Source organism: Oncorhynchus tshawytscha, linkage group LG02 (assembly GCF_018296145.1).
Source record: "Oncorhynchus tshawytscha isolate Ot180627B linkage group LG02, Otsh_v2.0, whole genome shotgun sequence".
Classification (NCBI taxonomy): Eukaryota; Metazoa; Chordata; class Actinopteri; order Salmoniformes; family Salmonidae; genus Oncorhynchus; species Oncorhynchus tshawytscha.
In genome coordinates, this window is record NC_056430.1 from 4,920,550 (window position 1) to 4,936,650 (window position 16,101).

Sequence of the window (16,101 nt, forward strand, 5' to 3'; positions counted from 1 at the left end):
ATACACTCTGACCTGTTCAATGAGAAAAACTAATTAAAGAATCCCGCAGTACCAAAATCACCCTCCTTCTCTCACACACACAAACACACACACAGTAATTTAATAGTAGTTTCACAGGCTTTTTCAACTCACCTGGGAATTCTTTGTAAACCATGTTTAACTTTTTAACTCTCTGTATTTCACCTGTTATAATTTGTGCAAATAAATAAAACTTAGAATCTATAGATCAGCTTGAGGTGAAACAGTCTCCAGCTAAACCCACCTCTGTTCTCTCTGTAGATCAGCTTGAGGTGAAACAGTCTCCAGCTAAACCCACCTCTGTTCTCTCTGTAGATCAGCTTGAGGTAAAACAGTCTCCAGCTAAACCCACCTCTGTTCTCTCTGTAGATCAGCTTGAGGTAAAACAGTCTCCAGCTAAACCCACCTCTGTTCTCTCTGTAGATCAGCTTGAGGTAAAACAGTCTACTGTGTGCTAAACCCACCTCTGTTCTCTCTGTAGATCAGCTTGAGGTAAAACAGTCTCCAGCTAAACCCACCTCTGTTCTCTCTGTAGATCAGCTTGAGGTAAAACAGTCTCCAGCTAAACCCACCTCTGTTCTCTCTGTAGATCAGCTTGAGGTAAAACAGTCTCCAGCTAAACCCATCTATGTTCTCTCTGTAGATCAGCTTGAGGTAAAACAGTCTACTGTGTGCTAAACCCACCACCACCTTGAAATACATCCACATGTACACCTCCAATTGACTCAAAGGATGTCAATTAGCCTATTAAAAGCTTCTAAAGCAATGATATCATTTTCTGGAATTTCCCAAGCTGTTTAAAGGCACAGTCAACTTAGTGTATGTAAACGTCTGACCCACTGGAATTGTGATACAGTGAATTATAAGTGAAATCATCTGTCTGTAAACAATTGTTGGAAAAATTACTTGTGTCATGCACAAAGTAGATGTCCTAACCGACTTGCAAAAACTATAATTTGTTAATAAGACATTTGTAGAGAGGTTGAAATACACTTAGGTTGGAGTCACTACAAATTGTGTGTAAACTTTTGACTACAACTGTAATATTAACAGACATGGTTATATTTACCTGTAGAATGGGTAAACCTGTGGCTAACATTGCTGCGGTGGGTGACTTTCAGTCTGTTCTGCCCTCTCCACCTCGTTCACTGCTACCTGTTCAACCTGCTTAACCTGCTCGTCCTGTTCAACCTGCTCAACCTGCTTAACCTGCTCAACCTGCTTAACCTGCTTAACCTGCTCAACCTGCTCAACCTGCTCAACCTGCTTAACCTGCTTGTCCTGCTTGTCCTGTTCAACCTGCTTGAACCTGCTCGTCCTGTTCAACCTGTTCAACCTGCTTAACCTGCTTAACCTGCTCAACCTGCTTAACCTGCTCGTCCTGTTCAACCTGCTTAACCTGCTAGTCCTGCTCAACCTGCTTAACCTGCTAAACCTGCTCGACCTGTTCAACCTGCTTAACCTGCTAGTCCTGCTCAACCTGCTTAACCTGCTAGTTCTGCTAGTTCTGCTTAACCTGCTTAACCTGCTAGTCCTGCTTAACCTGCTCGTCCTGCTCAACCTGCTCAACCTGCTTAACCTGCTTAACCTGCTCGTCCTGTTCAACCTGCTTAACCTGCTTAACCTGCTAGTACTGTTCAACCTGCTTAACCTGCTAGTACTGCTCAACCTACTTGCTTTTCTGCCTCTCTTGGAGGAAGTTGAGAATATCCATATTTGCTCTGAGTGACATGCTGAGTGATGACATTGACATCTAACCAGTGCTCTAGGGGTGGGGGAGGGATTAAGGGTCCACTGCATTGTGGGTCCACTGCACTGTGAAATCACAGCAGTCACTCCAGGGCTTCTTGCTGTGCCTGCTACTTCCTAGTGCAGGATATTGGATTGTTTATTTTTGTCTTAAAAATGTGTCAGTAAAACTTAAATGTTACATGGCATTGTGGGTTTATGTAATCTCAAATCAGACTGGATAAAATCAAATATAAAATACTTGTTCTTAAAAAAAAGTAATTTTCATTGTTCTACTCCTGTCGAATCCGCATCCATCCTGTGTTCCAGATCGAGGATATGCAGTGGCCGGACGGACAGACAGAGATCCCCAGCTCTGTGTGCAGTCAACCCTGCAAGACAGGACAGAGGAAGAAGGCAGTGAAAGGCATGCCGTGTTGCTGGCACTGTGAACCCTGTGATGGCTACCAGTACCAGTATGATGAAACATCCTGCAAGCTGTGCTCCTACAGCATGATGCCCAACCCCAACAGGTGACAGACAGGAACACTGTAGACATAACTTTAAGACTTTAAAAATTACACAAACGTTCCCAAAATTCCCAGGGATTTCTGGAAGACCTGGGAATATTGGGAAAGTTTCAGGAATTGTTCAACCCCAGATAATTCTATAACGTTTTTATGCTCTCCTTGATACAGTAGTATTATAAAAAAAAAGTTTTACAGTACAATACTGCTTGACGTCTTGTCGTCTGTATGTGTATTTTCTAAATTGTCAAATTAAATTAAACTTAATAAATCAATCAATCTATTAAAAGGACGGCATGTCAGCCCATCCCCATCGTGAAGCTGGAGTGGCACTCCCCTTGGGCAGTGATCCCCGTCTTCCTCGCCATGCTGGGCATCATCGCCACCATCTTCGTCATGGCAACCTTCATCCGCTACAACGACACGCCCATTGTCCGTGCGTCGGGCCGTGAACTGAGCTATGTCCTCCTCACCGGGATCTTCCTCTGTTACATTATCACCTTCGTCATGATCGCCAAGCCCGACGTCGCCATATGCTCGTTCCGCCGGATCTTCCTGGGTCTGGGCATGTGCATCAGCTACGCCGCGTTACTCACCAAGACCAACCGGATCTACCGAATCTTCGAAGAAGGTAAGACGTCTGTGACGGCACCCAGGCTGATCAGTCCGACCTCTCAGCTGGCCATCACCTCTTCCCTAATATCCGCTCAGCTACTGGGTGTGTTCGTCTGGTTCGGTGTGGATCCCCCTAACACCATCATCGACTACGACGAACAGAAGACATTCAACTCAGACCAGGCTAGAGGAGTGTTGAAATGTGACATCACGGATCTGCAGATTATATGCTCGCTGGGTTATAGCATCCTACTCATGGTCACGTGCACAGTGTACGCTATCAAGACGCGGGGCGTCCCGGAGAACTTTAACGAGGCCAAGCCCATTGGATTCACGATGTATACCACCTGTATCGTCTGGCTAGCCTTCATTCCCATCTTCTTCGGGACAGCTCAGTCCGCAGAAAAGGTAAGGTTAATTTCAGATTGTTTCCTATTTATTAACTATTATAATAATAATGGGCCTATGTCTAGTCCTGGACTAAAAAATGTAATATTCTCCATTGAAAGTGTTTATTTGTCCAAGACTAGGTTTAAGCTGTGTCTGGGTAACCAGCCAATTAAGTCATATTGGAGAACTTTCAGTTTAGCACTGAGGGGAAGTTACCCGGTGGCAGATGGCCTATTTGCTTGCACACTTTAATATTGGTTGCACCAATGTGCCAACCCACGACTTGGCAAATTAGACAGAACCTTTGATTTTATATGTGACCGGTGACAGGAACTAAGCCATTAGACGGGACTTCCTACTTCACAGTAGGGCCATTATTGTTTTAGTATTTTTTTCCAGAAATGCCTTCTTGAACATGTTGCTTAAATTACAAACTTGGGGTCATTAATAAATATGAATACAATTTTTTAAATGATGATTTTAGCCAAGGAAAAAGTACTGAGCTATACAGTGAGAAAGACAGGATCCATCCTGGCTAGTCCTGATTGGCTGAGATAATGGAGTTGTTGGACATGCCGTGAGCATTCCTGATTGGTCTGTGATGTCACAGGGTTCTTTCTATAATAGATTGGGGAGGGGGATTGCCTGGTCATTATATAGATCATCTTTGCAACCACAGATATTTGGAAATATATAGTTTTGTACAACTGGAGAAGTGTTGCTACAGCTCCCAAAAACATTGTTGCCCTGAATTTAACGGACTACTTTCTGAAGGACATTGCCACGCTGACTCACACACGTTGACGTGTGGTTGGGAGGGGGGCTGAGGTTTAAAAGACGGATGGGTCTAAGACTTAAGAATGATGATGCTGAATCGGACGTAAACAACATCTTTCAAATGGTATTTTATTGTCTGTTAACTAAAGCTAAAGCAAGTTGATCTACTTTTAAAGCAGCACGGCATAACCATATTTCTCTCAACTACAGTGGATAAGAAATTAACATACATTTGCTATTAGCCTCAATAGAGACATTCAGACATATGGCATATTGCTGTTTGTGTCAGTTTTATCTCAAATTCCATGTCCAGGCCATGAACAGTTGGATGTTGCTATAATTGGTCTGTTCGCTAGCTGAAGGCAATCTAGACTCTTTAACCTCTGTAGCTATAAGAGGATCAGCTGTGGCTTATCCATGGTTGCGTCCAAAACGTTCACCCCATTCCCTTTATAGTGCACTACTTTGAACCAGGGCACATAGTGCTTTTTGGGATACAACTTGTGTCTGAAATGAATGAAATCATCAGAAATAATAAGCTATAATATGGCTGCATGGCGATGGTACCTTTTTTATTTTTATTAATTGCTCAGTTTAGGTGTGAGTTAATTTCTATATAAACCATGTTTGATTATCTGACTTTTTGTCATCATCGTGGTTGTTTGTCTTTCTTGACCACTGGCTGTGTTTTTTTCCCTCTTGTCTTGCTAGTTGGCCTTAAAACCAATTACGTCTGAGGAAATGGAAACTACAACACCTGGGTGTGTATGTGGAATACAGGTGTTGTGAAGCTGACTGTGAGATTGCCTTTGTTCAATCCGAATCACAGTGTAGTCAGAGACTCAGTTTAATTTAACCATCTGTTTTATCAGTGGTACAATAGATAATATTATTATCAGTGGTGGACTGGCCTGGCATTTCGGGCAAATGTATTGCCTTACCTCTCTTATCCTACCTCATTTCCACATCCTGTATATACATTTTTCTACTGTGTAATTGATTGTATGTTTGTCAATTTCCATGTATAACTCTGTGTTGTTGTTTGTGTCAAACTGCTTTGCTTTATTCTTGGCCAGGTCGCAGTTGTAACTGAGATCTTGTTCTCAACTAGCCTACCTGGTTAAATAAAGGTGAAATAAATAACCATTTTAAAAACAATATGCCAGATGGGCTAGTCCAGTTTTAACCTAGTGAGCCTGTTTAACTTGTTATTTTTTTTGCATAGAAATGATCATTATCTGGCTTATAATGGGTTCCTCAAAGAATTTAAAAAAATGGGCCAGTGCCTTAAAAATACCGGAGCCAATTTCTGGTCTTAGACCGCCCCTGTTTTCTATTGTATTTAGCATTTCCCAAATTCTTTTGGTGTACAAACGGCTTAAGTGCTCCCGAAAATAGGTGTTAGAAATGTACCCCGAAGCGCAACAGAAAAGGGTTCATAAACTAAAATGATTGTGCCTTTACAAATTCCACCGGCAAACCAAAAAGGATTTGCAATGCAGCTGAAGGGCTGGCTGAGTCTAGTGAGAATGCATTTTGTTTTGTACAATAGGGTACTGTAACTAAACTACCTGCTTAATCTGTACCCGACTGGCACGCTATATCATACACTGACTATACAACACATTAGATAGACCATGTGAATCCAGTTGAAGCTATGATCCCACTTCAATCAGTGGAGATGAAGGAGAGGAGACAGGTGGTAGAAGGATTTCTAAGCCTTGAGACATTTGAGATTTGGGTTGTTACACGTGTGCCATGCAGAAAGTGAATGGGCAAGACAAAAAAATGGTAAGTGTTTTTGGTAGTAGGTGCCAGGCGCACCGGTTTGTGTCAAGAACTACAAACAGCAGCATGGGGTTTCTTTTCTCACACTCAGTTTCCTGTATGTATCAAGAATGGTCTACCACCTCAAAAGGGACATCCAGCCAACTTCACACAACATTGTTGAATGGTCCAGCATCCCTGTGGAATACTTTCGACACCTTGTACAGTCCATGCCCTGACAAATTGAGGCTATTCTGAGGGCATAAGGGTGGAGGGGAGGGGGGGGTAACTCAATATTAGGGAGGTGTTTGGTATACTCAGTGTAGTGCACTACATTTGACCAAAGCCCTGTGGGTTCTGGTCAAAAGTAGTGCACTATATAGGGAATAGGGTGTGATTTGGGAGCTGTATACTAAAGGTGATATGCAGCCCTGGGAAGAGAACAGAGAGGCTCATTAGGTCGACAGTTTCATATGTCCAGGGGAGCTGTGTGTGTGTGTGTGGAGTGTCTAAGCTTGTGTGTGCGTGCATATGTCTGTGTATGTGCTGCCTCGTGCTGTGTGAAGGCCTGACGTCAGCAGCCAGGCAGAGCCTAGGCAGGCAGGCAGGCAGAGCCTAGGCAGGCAGGCAAGCAGGCAGGCAGGCAGGCAGGCAGGCAGGCAGAGCCTCGGCAGGCAGGCAGGCAGGCAGGCCGAACCTAGGCAGGCAGGCAGAGCGTAGGCAGGCAGGCAGGCAGAGCCTAGGCAGGCAGGCAGGCAGAGCCTAGGCAGGCAGGCAGGCAGAGCCTAGGCAGGCAGGCAGGCAGGCAGGCACCTCAGCCCCAGCAGAGTGGAATTGTAACACCCTGGCCTTTACTGCTTGTCATTACTTACCTGGCTGAGGTCGGGCAGAAATACTGATGATGATAGAGCAGTATTCACAAGGCCTGAAGAAAAGGGCTACCACACTCCCGTCTCTCAACCCAGCTTTCAAATCGCCTCCAGGACACAGGCACTGTTGGGGCGAGTGACTGAGTGACAAGTCGTTATTTTTTTCTTTCTTGTGCTATTTTGCTCTTTGCTTCACGACTCCTGCATGCTTTGTTGACTATATTTGTTTCCACACTCGGGACTCTGACTCTCTATTAGTTAGACAGACTTTACATATACTTTCTTTGGTCTCCCGTCCTATTCTAACCACGTCTTGCCAGCTTTAAAGGCGTCCGAAATGTTACCCTAACATTATGCTGAAATTTTGTGACGTTTTTGTTCATTTTTGTTCATCGTCTACTCCCCCGTCGCCGGTTTACTAACCACCTGTCCTGGCAACCCATCATTATGCACACCTGGCAACCCATCATTACGCACACCTGGCAACCCATCATTATGCAAACCTGGCAACCCATCATTACGCACACCTGGCAACCCATCATTATGCACACCTGGCAACCCATCATTATGCACACCTGGCAACCCATCATTACGCACACCTGTCAACCCATCATTACGTACACCTGGCAACCCATCATTACGCACATCTGGCAACACATCATAACGCACACCTGCAACACTCATTACGCACACCTGGCAACACATCATTACGCACACCTGGCAACCCATCATTCGGTGAGAATTTTTTCGGCTGTTCGGGCACACAAATGTTTTTCTGGAGGCAAGCAGAAGTTCAGAACTGAAGTCAACGCCATCTTGGTCAAGAGTATTCTTCAGTAAAGTATTTGTTGTCATTCAACAAGAGACGACTCATTTTCATGCACATTTGTTCTTTGGGAAATACTGCACCACACATCTTAATTAGATGTAAAATTGTGTAACTAAGATGTCCTTGGCAAAAACTGCAAAATGAATGACCGATTTCTTGAGTTATCTTAGATTAATTCAGACATTTTTGAGGCTAAGACGCCTGGCTAGGACGTCTCAAAATAGACAAACAGTTCTCTTGCCACTTGTTCCTCTGTCTTTTAAGGGAGTATGCGTATCACACTTCTTCGGTTTGTATAGCCGATTTCGTCTAGGCTCCACCCAAATTGAGTGGAGGGGAGTATTTTTTGGGAGGTATGATATTTATGCCTTAGTGAATATAGGACCAAATACTTAACCTTTGCCGTATGTGACTTTTTCCCAGTACTTTTGGTCTCCTAAATATGAGGGGACTATGTGCTGTAATTTCTAAATGGTTCACCCGATGTGGATAACAATACCCTCAAATTAAAGCTGACAGTATGCACTTTAACCTCGTAGACATTGCATCATTTAAAATCAAAAGTGCTGGAGTACAGAGCCAAATCAAGAACATATTGATATGATTTGTACCTTTTGATAAAGACATGCAAAACATACAGTATACAATAAATAATACAAATACTGAGATATATAATATGCACATTTTTGGGGGAGAATTATATTTATACTAATACAATTGCTCAGAGAAAGAGATTTAGTTTTTACAAGTAATTTTTTATTTCTTGAAAAACATGAGTAGAAATGATTGCCACCCTTGTTTTCAATACCTTTCAATACTCAGAGGATAACAACCATTTTCTAAAACGATTTACGAGATTAGAGAACATATTGGTAGGGATCCTTTGCCCACACACAAGTACATATGTGACTTGCTCTATCAACACATTTGTAGTTTTATAGAATGCTGGATGAAGGAGAATGTTAGATCATGTTAGTCTCATTAGAAAGCGGTCTACTCTAAATAACAAGGAAGGAGAATGTTAGATCATGTTAGTCTCATTAGAAAGCTGTCTACTCTAAATATACATGCATGTAAACATGTAAACATACATGTAACTCGCTTCAGTTTTTTGAGAAAAACACAATCAAAGTTTGCAGTTACTTTTAAAGACAGTTATTTAATATAATTAAAAACAACTATTTACTTAATACAAAACGCAGTCTATGAAATCCATTAACATGAGTGTTGTTATTTTTCTCATACACACATGCACGCACGCACGCACACACACGACATATCCCAAAAATCCCAAAGAGAAAGGAATCCGAAAAACTAAACTTTGTTTCAACAAGTCAAAATACTTTTCTATTTATTCATCAGGTTCCCTAAAATATAATGAAACTATAATATTTAATATGGAAAGAAGTATGTTCAAAAGGAAAGCAGTATTAGCAGGTGCTTGCTTCTTCTTCATTATCCAAGTTACAAGCCTGAAACCTTGAACACAGACTATTGACATCTAGTGGAAGCCATAGGAATTACAATATGACCCTATGCTTTCCATTGTAAGAGCATGGGCTCTCAAAAAAAAAAGAAAATTCAGTTTTTTTTTTTTGTGATTTTCTCCTACCATATCAATTGTGTTATAGTCTCCTACATTATTTTAACCTTTTACACAATACAAGGTGTTTTCTATCCAATGGTACCAATTATATGCATATCCTGGCTTGTGGGCCTGAGAAACAGGCAGTTTACTTTGGGCACATCAGTCAGGCGGAAATTGAGAAAAAAAGGGCCCTAGCCTGAAGAAGTTTTAATGCCTGTGGAAGGTCATTAGTGAAAATAGAAAATAGTAGAGGGCCTAGAGAGCTGCCATGCGGTACACCACACTTTAGATGTTTAACATTAGAGAATCATCCATTAACTAAAGTCTCTAAGCAGAAAATAACATGAGAAATGTTAAAGAAAATCTGACCACACATCTTTGGATCTGATTCGTGTGGTTATTACGTGAATAATTAGCTTAGATTAGAGCATTTTCCGCTCGTCCACTTGGCTTGAGCTGGCGGACATTTGATACAAATGTAAGTATCAAGATTTAGGATAACACTAACCACAATCACGCATGAAGGCACCACACAGAGGACTGCCCTCTAAAATCCAGGGATCTGTCCTGGGAGCAGCATTGTGTGGACATCACGACTTCTACCGAAGTCGAAGCCTCTCCTTGTTCGGGGCGGTGCTCAGTTGTGGCTGCTATGTGTGATGTATTGTTGTCTCTACCTTCCTGCCCTTTACTGTGGTCTGTGCCCAACAATGTTTGTACCCTGTTTTGTGCTGCTGCCATGTTGTTGTCTTGTTGTGTTGCTACCATGCTGTGTTGTCATGTGATGCTATGTTGTTGTCTTAGGTCTCTCTTAGGTAGTGTTTTGTTGTCTCTCTTGTAGTGATGTGTGTTTTGTCCTATATTTATATTTCATTTATTTTTATTTTTAATCCCTGCCCCATCCACGCAGGAGGACGTTTCCCTTTTGGTAGGCCGTCATTGTAAATAAGAATTTGTTTTAACTGACTTGCCTAGTTGAATATAAATATATGTATATATATTAATGCTTTTAGCTTTTTCTATATTTAGGATTACTTATTTATTTAATTTATTTAATAAAATGCAAATTAATTACTTAAAAATCATACAATGTGATTTTCTAGATTTTTGTTTTAGATTCCGTCTCTCACAGTTGAAGTGTACCTATGATAAAAATTACAGACCTCTACATGCTTTGTAAGTAGGAAAACCTGCAAAATCGTCAGTTAATCAAATACTTGTTCTCCTCACTGTATATGTATATGTTTTTATTCAGCAGCAGACAATGATTGATAATGTCAAGAGCTGCACTGAACTCTAACAAAACATCTCCCACAATCATCTTATTATCAGTTTCTTTCAGCCAATCATCAAACAAATGTTGAATTTCATTCTCTATAACTATGCTGAAAGTCAGTTGTTAATTTGTTTACTGTGAAATAGCATTGTATCTGGTCAAACACTATTATTTCCAAACGTTTACTAAGGGTCGGTAGAAAGCTGATTGGTCGGCTGTTTGAACCAGTAAAGGGTGCTTTGCTAATATTGGTTTCTGGAATTACTTTTGCTTTCCATAGATTGCAAAAATGGCAAACAGGAGTGGCAATATAGTCTGAAACCCTCCCCAGTAATGTCCATCCATGTTTCAGTACCAGGTGGTTTGCCATTATTGATAGACAATAATATTTTTATTCACCTCTTCCACATTCACTTTACCGAATTCAAAATGACATTGCTTGTCTTTCATAATTTAGGTAAGGAAGGTTGAGAGTTTGTTGTTGTAAATTAGCTAATCTTTCCAATGACAAATGTGTAAAATTAGTTGGCAATATCAAAGGGTTTCATGATGAGTGACCCATCTGATTCAATGAAGGCTGGAGCTGAGTTTACCTTTTTTGCATAACATTTAATTTAAGGTGCTCCAAATCTTTTTACCCTTATCCTTTATATCATTTATCTTTGTTTCATAGTCCAGTTTATTCTTCTTTATGTTTTGTTTAGTCACATTCTTTCACAATTTAGGTTACTTATATTGACCATACTACCATTTCTTCGGGAGATTATATTATTTCCATGTCCTCTCTTGCTATTTATGACAAGTAGGACAGGAGCACTAATAGACCCAGGCCGTCAGGCTCGAAAACTGTTGGCAATGTTGCTGGAGCCCCTGTGGTTAGGGTGAATCATGTCTCTTTTAAAGAGTGCTGGTTGCTCCCACAGCAAGACAAAATTGTCACAAAAGGAGAAATTCTTGATGTTGCAAAGTTCCTTTAAGGTAACCGTTTAGGCCAATGAGGCGGCTGAAACTAATCCCTTTGATATCACAGGATGGGCGGCAGGGTAGCCTAGTGGTTAGAGCGTTGGACTAGTAACTGGAAATTTGCACGTTCAAACCCCCACACTGACAAGGTACACAATCTGTCGTTTTGCCCCTAAACAAGGCAGTTAACCCACTGTTCCTAGGCCGTCATTGAAAATAAGAATTTGGGGGGGTACAGTGGTCAGCTGTCGGTTCACTCTCAGGATCATTGCTGACTGGGTCGGTCTTCTAGGATGTGTGGAGGCCCGCCAGACTGCCTCCCTCCTGACCTACGCCTTGCCAGAGTCCAGTCTCCCACGGGCTGAGTTGAGCATCTTACCATCTGTCCAGTGGATTGGTATAGATCCACACCATCTGGCAAATTCAAATGTGTTTTCCCTGAGCAACAGCAATGTTGGTGTATTTAGAAAAAATGTCCTGCTTTTCCCGCAACCTGTATGCTAGCACTGCTAACGTTAGCCTGCTCAGTTAGCTATCGACTTGAGAATCTCTTCCCCTAAACTGCTTGATGGTGGTGCAAACCCTGCCCGTTAATCAGTTCAATCTTTTTTCCCCTCCTGTTGCATGGATATCATCTCGAACCTATCACATTTGTGCCCAATCATGGATAAAAGCACCGGGTAGCACTACTAGCACTACTAACACTGCTAACGTTAGCCTGCTCAGTTAGCATATCGGCTAGCAGCTAACTATTACGCTGTTTTAGCGTAATACCGGGAGACAAACTTGCGTTCCCAACAGTAAAAGTTAACTGCGTAGCGGAATTCGTAGCTCTCGAAAACTTTAGATTAAAACTATTTCGTAAAAAAAAAAAAAATGTCATAAAAAATAACTAAAACGGGTGTAACAAGCAATCGTTGTTCAGCTGCATTCTCCGAATACTTTGTAATACTTTGTGACACTGGAATAAATGTTTCTGATTAATATCGATGAAACGTATGTCATTTTCAACCAGAGAAGTTCTCAAGTTCAGTTTGGCTTTATTCTGATGATTAATAATAAATGCATTGTGAAGTTTTTAGATTTTAGCCCTTTATTCTCCAATATAAGCGCTTTGGAAGATTGAAGAGTGTTGTTGAAACCAGCAATGACTCATATGTAAGAGTAATACAGTAATACATTTCATTTTCAAGTCTTAAATACAGCATGCAATGTCAAAACACAAACAACTACTCTGCTTTCTATCATCATCTATATCATTCCCTTTAACAAGAAGAAAGAAGAAACTACACAGAAGAAAATAAATCAGTAAATAAATAACTGCAACATGTAAAGTGTTGGTCCCATGTTTCATGAACTGAAATAAAAGATCTCAGAAATGTTCTATTACGCCCAAAATGCTTATTTCCCACAAATTTTGTGCACAAATTTGTTGACATCCTGTTCGTGAACATTTCTCCTTTGCCAAGATAATCCATCCACCTGACAGGTGTGGCATATCAAGAAGCTGATTAAACAGCATGATAATTACACAGGTGCACCTTATGCTGGGGGTTGTAAAAGGCCTCTTTTTTCACACAACACAATGCCACAGATGTCTCAAGTTTTGAAGGATTGTGCAATTGGCATGCTGACTACAGGGATGTCTACCACAGCTGTTGCCGGAGAATTGAATGTTAATTTCTCCACCAACATTGTTTTAGAGAATTTGGCTGTACGTCCATCTAGCCTCACAACCGCAGACAACCTCTCTGGCGTTGTGTGAGTGAGCGGTTTGCTGATGTCAACATTGTGAACTGAGTGCCCCACGGTGGCGTTGGGGTTATGGGATGGGCAGGCATAAGCTACGGACAACGAACACATTTGCATTTTATCTATGGAAATGGGAATACCAATAGATACAGTGACGAGATCCTGAGGCCCATTGTTTTGCCATTCATCCGCCACCATTACCTCATGTTTCAGCATGATAATGCATGGCATCACGCTGCATGATGGATACGGTTGCCACACCAGATACTGACTTGTTGATTGATATATGCCCCTACCTTTTTTTAAAGGTATCTGTGACCAAAATCCATAGATTAGGGCCTAATTAATTTATTTCAATTGAATGATTACCTAATATGAACTGTAACTCTGTACAATCGTTGCAAGTCGCGTTAATATTTTTGGTCAGTATAAATGCCTTACCTAAGGCATGGCTTTTACTGCTTAGTAATGTACTGTCATCTAAATTGCTCTCTCTCTCTCTCTCTCTGTCTCTGTCTCTGTCTCTCTCTCTCTCTCTCTCTCTCTGTGTCTCTCCCTCTCCCTCTGTCTGTCTGTCTCTCTCTCTCTCTGAGCCCCTCAGTTACTGAGTTGATTGTGGCATTGTCACAGTGGGTTCTATGACAAGCAGCAGTGGTTGGAGGCCATGGAATCAGAGAATGAAAATGATCTATCCATCAGATACAGAGCGAGACGGAATGACAACAGAAAAACAATAGTTTCTAGAACACTGAAGGGGGGGGGTGGCATCATGTAAAATCCAATTCCACAGGATAAATTGTTCTTTAATTAATAAGCGTTATTGCACCCTTTTGTACAAAGAAGGATTTGATTTTGTGTTCAAAAAATGATTGAATTCTGAATGTGTTGTGAATATGAAATGAATGGGATGATAGGTTTTGTCTTTTCACCTTTCCAATGTGTTATGAATAGGAAATGAATGACGAGATTATATTGTCTTTTCACCTTTTCTCTTAGACCCTGAAAGGAGGAATATTGATTGCTTGCATCCCTAGAACCTCTGGTAGCCGTTATTGGGTGGTTAGTCTTGGGCTGTAATGCCCACAAAACAATATCCATTATGATCCATCCTCTTTTGTTTTGTCCAGGAGACACTATGAGTTTGTTTTGTAGGTTGCTATGCTGAATATCTATCGGGTACCGCATAATTGACTTTGAGAACAACAACAAAAACACTTAGTCTCGACCTCTCCCTAGTTAGACCTCCTAAACATCCTCCTTCTCACTCTGAAAACAAACTTTCCAGTCGTTTTGACTGGCTAGCCAATAGACCATAGGTATTGTGGCTGTATGTAACAGCTAATCAAACTCAGAGCTCTACTGGGATGGTTAGTCTCTGGGCTGTAATCCAGATCGTTAGCTACTGCTCCTACAGGGAATAACATGTTCCTGAAGGAATGTACGATCGTTATGTCCCGATCAATACTCTGCTACTTTCTTGGTTACCTTCTTGCTACTTTCAAAAACAATCCTTGTTAGGCTTATCTCTAGATCTATTCAGAAGGGCATGCAATATGGGCGATTTTGTAAAAAATTTGTTTTTTTTTGTATTACGTTTGGATGTAAATAGGTACTATGATGAGGGGAGGGTGGAGGAACAAATGGATCAGATGCAGCCCTCTGCTCTATACACAGCTGTTACTATACAACCTTTACCTAGATAAAACTGTGATTATTCACAGCCCTCTGCTCTACACACAGCTGTTACTATACAACCTTTACCTAGATAAAACTGTGATTATTCACAGCCCTCTGCTCTACACACAGCTGTTACTATACAACCTTTACCGAGACAAAACCTGTGTATTTTCACAGCCCTCTGCTCTACACACAGCTGTTACTATACAACCTTTACCTAGACAAGACCTGTGTATATTCACACCCCTCTGCTCTATACACAGCTGTTACTATACAACCTTTTTAAATTTCTCACAGAGCACTGGAGCCACTCTTTTCTGCAGCCATCCGACATGGGTTCAGATAGTATCTGACCGAGCACAACTTGTAGTGCCGGATGTTTGCACTTTTTTGGACTATTCCATTGGATCCATTTTGACCAGGCCAAGCTCAGTCTAGCCCAGATGAAGTATTAGAATAGAAAACAGATACTGTTAGAACCCCTGTGTGCACCAACGGATACTGTTTGAAGCCAGTCTGGCACTAGATAACACATCTATTAAAGGGGCCTTCTCTGTACTCTGGCTGGACGGGGAAAACACAGCAAGAATAGATTATTAGACTTGCAAATAGACAACGTATGTCCTCCCCTTCCTACTTCTTTACTAAGTCACGTTAGGGGGAAATAAAATAGAGGGTTACTCTTAATTGTGGGACGAGGTTTTATCGTGACCTTGGTACGAGAAGCTCTTTACATAAAGACCCAGAGGACACTTACTGTCAGCCTGAAATCACTTTTTTTTCTTCTAATGATTCATTCATGAAGAGAGAGTGGAGAGGGGGAACATTTCAGCATGTTTCCTCACCAGGAGAGAAGATAATACTCACAATAAACACCCCCTCCCTAAACCATACTTACAGGTACATCCTAGATGATCCTACTTACCATCCCAGACGTCCCAGATAATCCTACCTACTTACCATCCCAGATGATCCTACCTACTTACCGTCCCAGATGATCCTACCTACTTACCATCCCAGACGCCCCAGATGATCCTACCTACTTATCATCCCAGATGATCCTACCTACTTACCGTCCCAGATGATCCTACCTACTTACCATCCCAGATAATCCTACCTACTTACCGTCCCAGATGATCCTACCTACTTACCATCCCAGACGCCCCAGATGATCCTACCTACTTACCATCCTAGATGATCCTACATGCTTACTGTCCCAGATGATCCTACATACTTACCATCCCCGATGATACTACCTACTTACCGTCCCAGATGATCCTACCCACTTATCGACCCAGATGATCCTATCTACTTACCATCCCAGA

At 41.5% G+C, this 16,101-nt stretch overlaps 1 protein-coding gene across 1 annotated transcript in view; it reads left to right on the top strand.

Annotated features, from left to right (window-relative positions):
• LOC112263258 (metabotropic glutamate receptor 7-like) overlaps positions 1–16,101 on the top strand; it is a 359,595-nt gene that overhangs the window by 290,330 nt on the left and 53,164 nt on the right. Inside the window, exons 8-9 of the mRNA XM_042329693.1 lie at positions 2,077–2,279; positions 2,564–3,296. Of these exons, the coding sequence (XP_042185627.1) occupies positions 2,077–2,279; positions 2,564–3,296 (936 nt within the window). The remainder of the gene's footprint in view (positions 1–2,076; positions 2,280–2,563; positions 3,297–16,101) is intronic.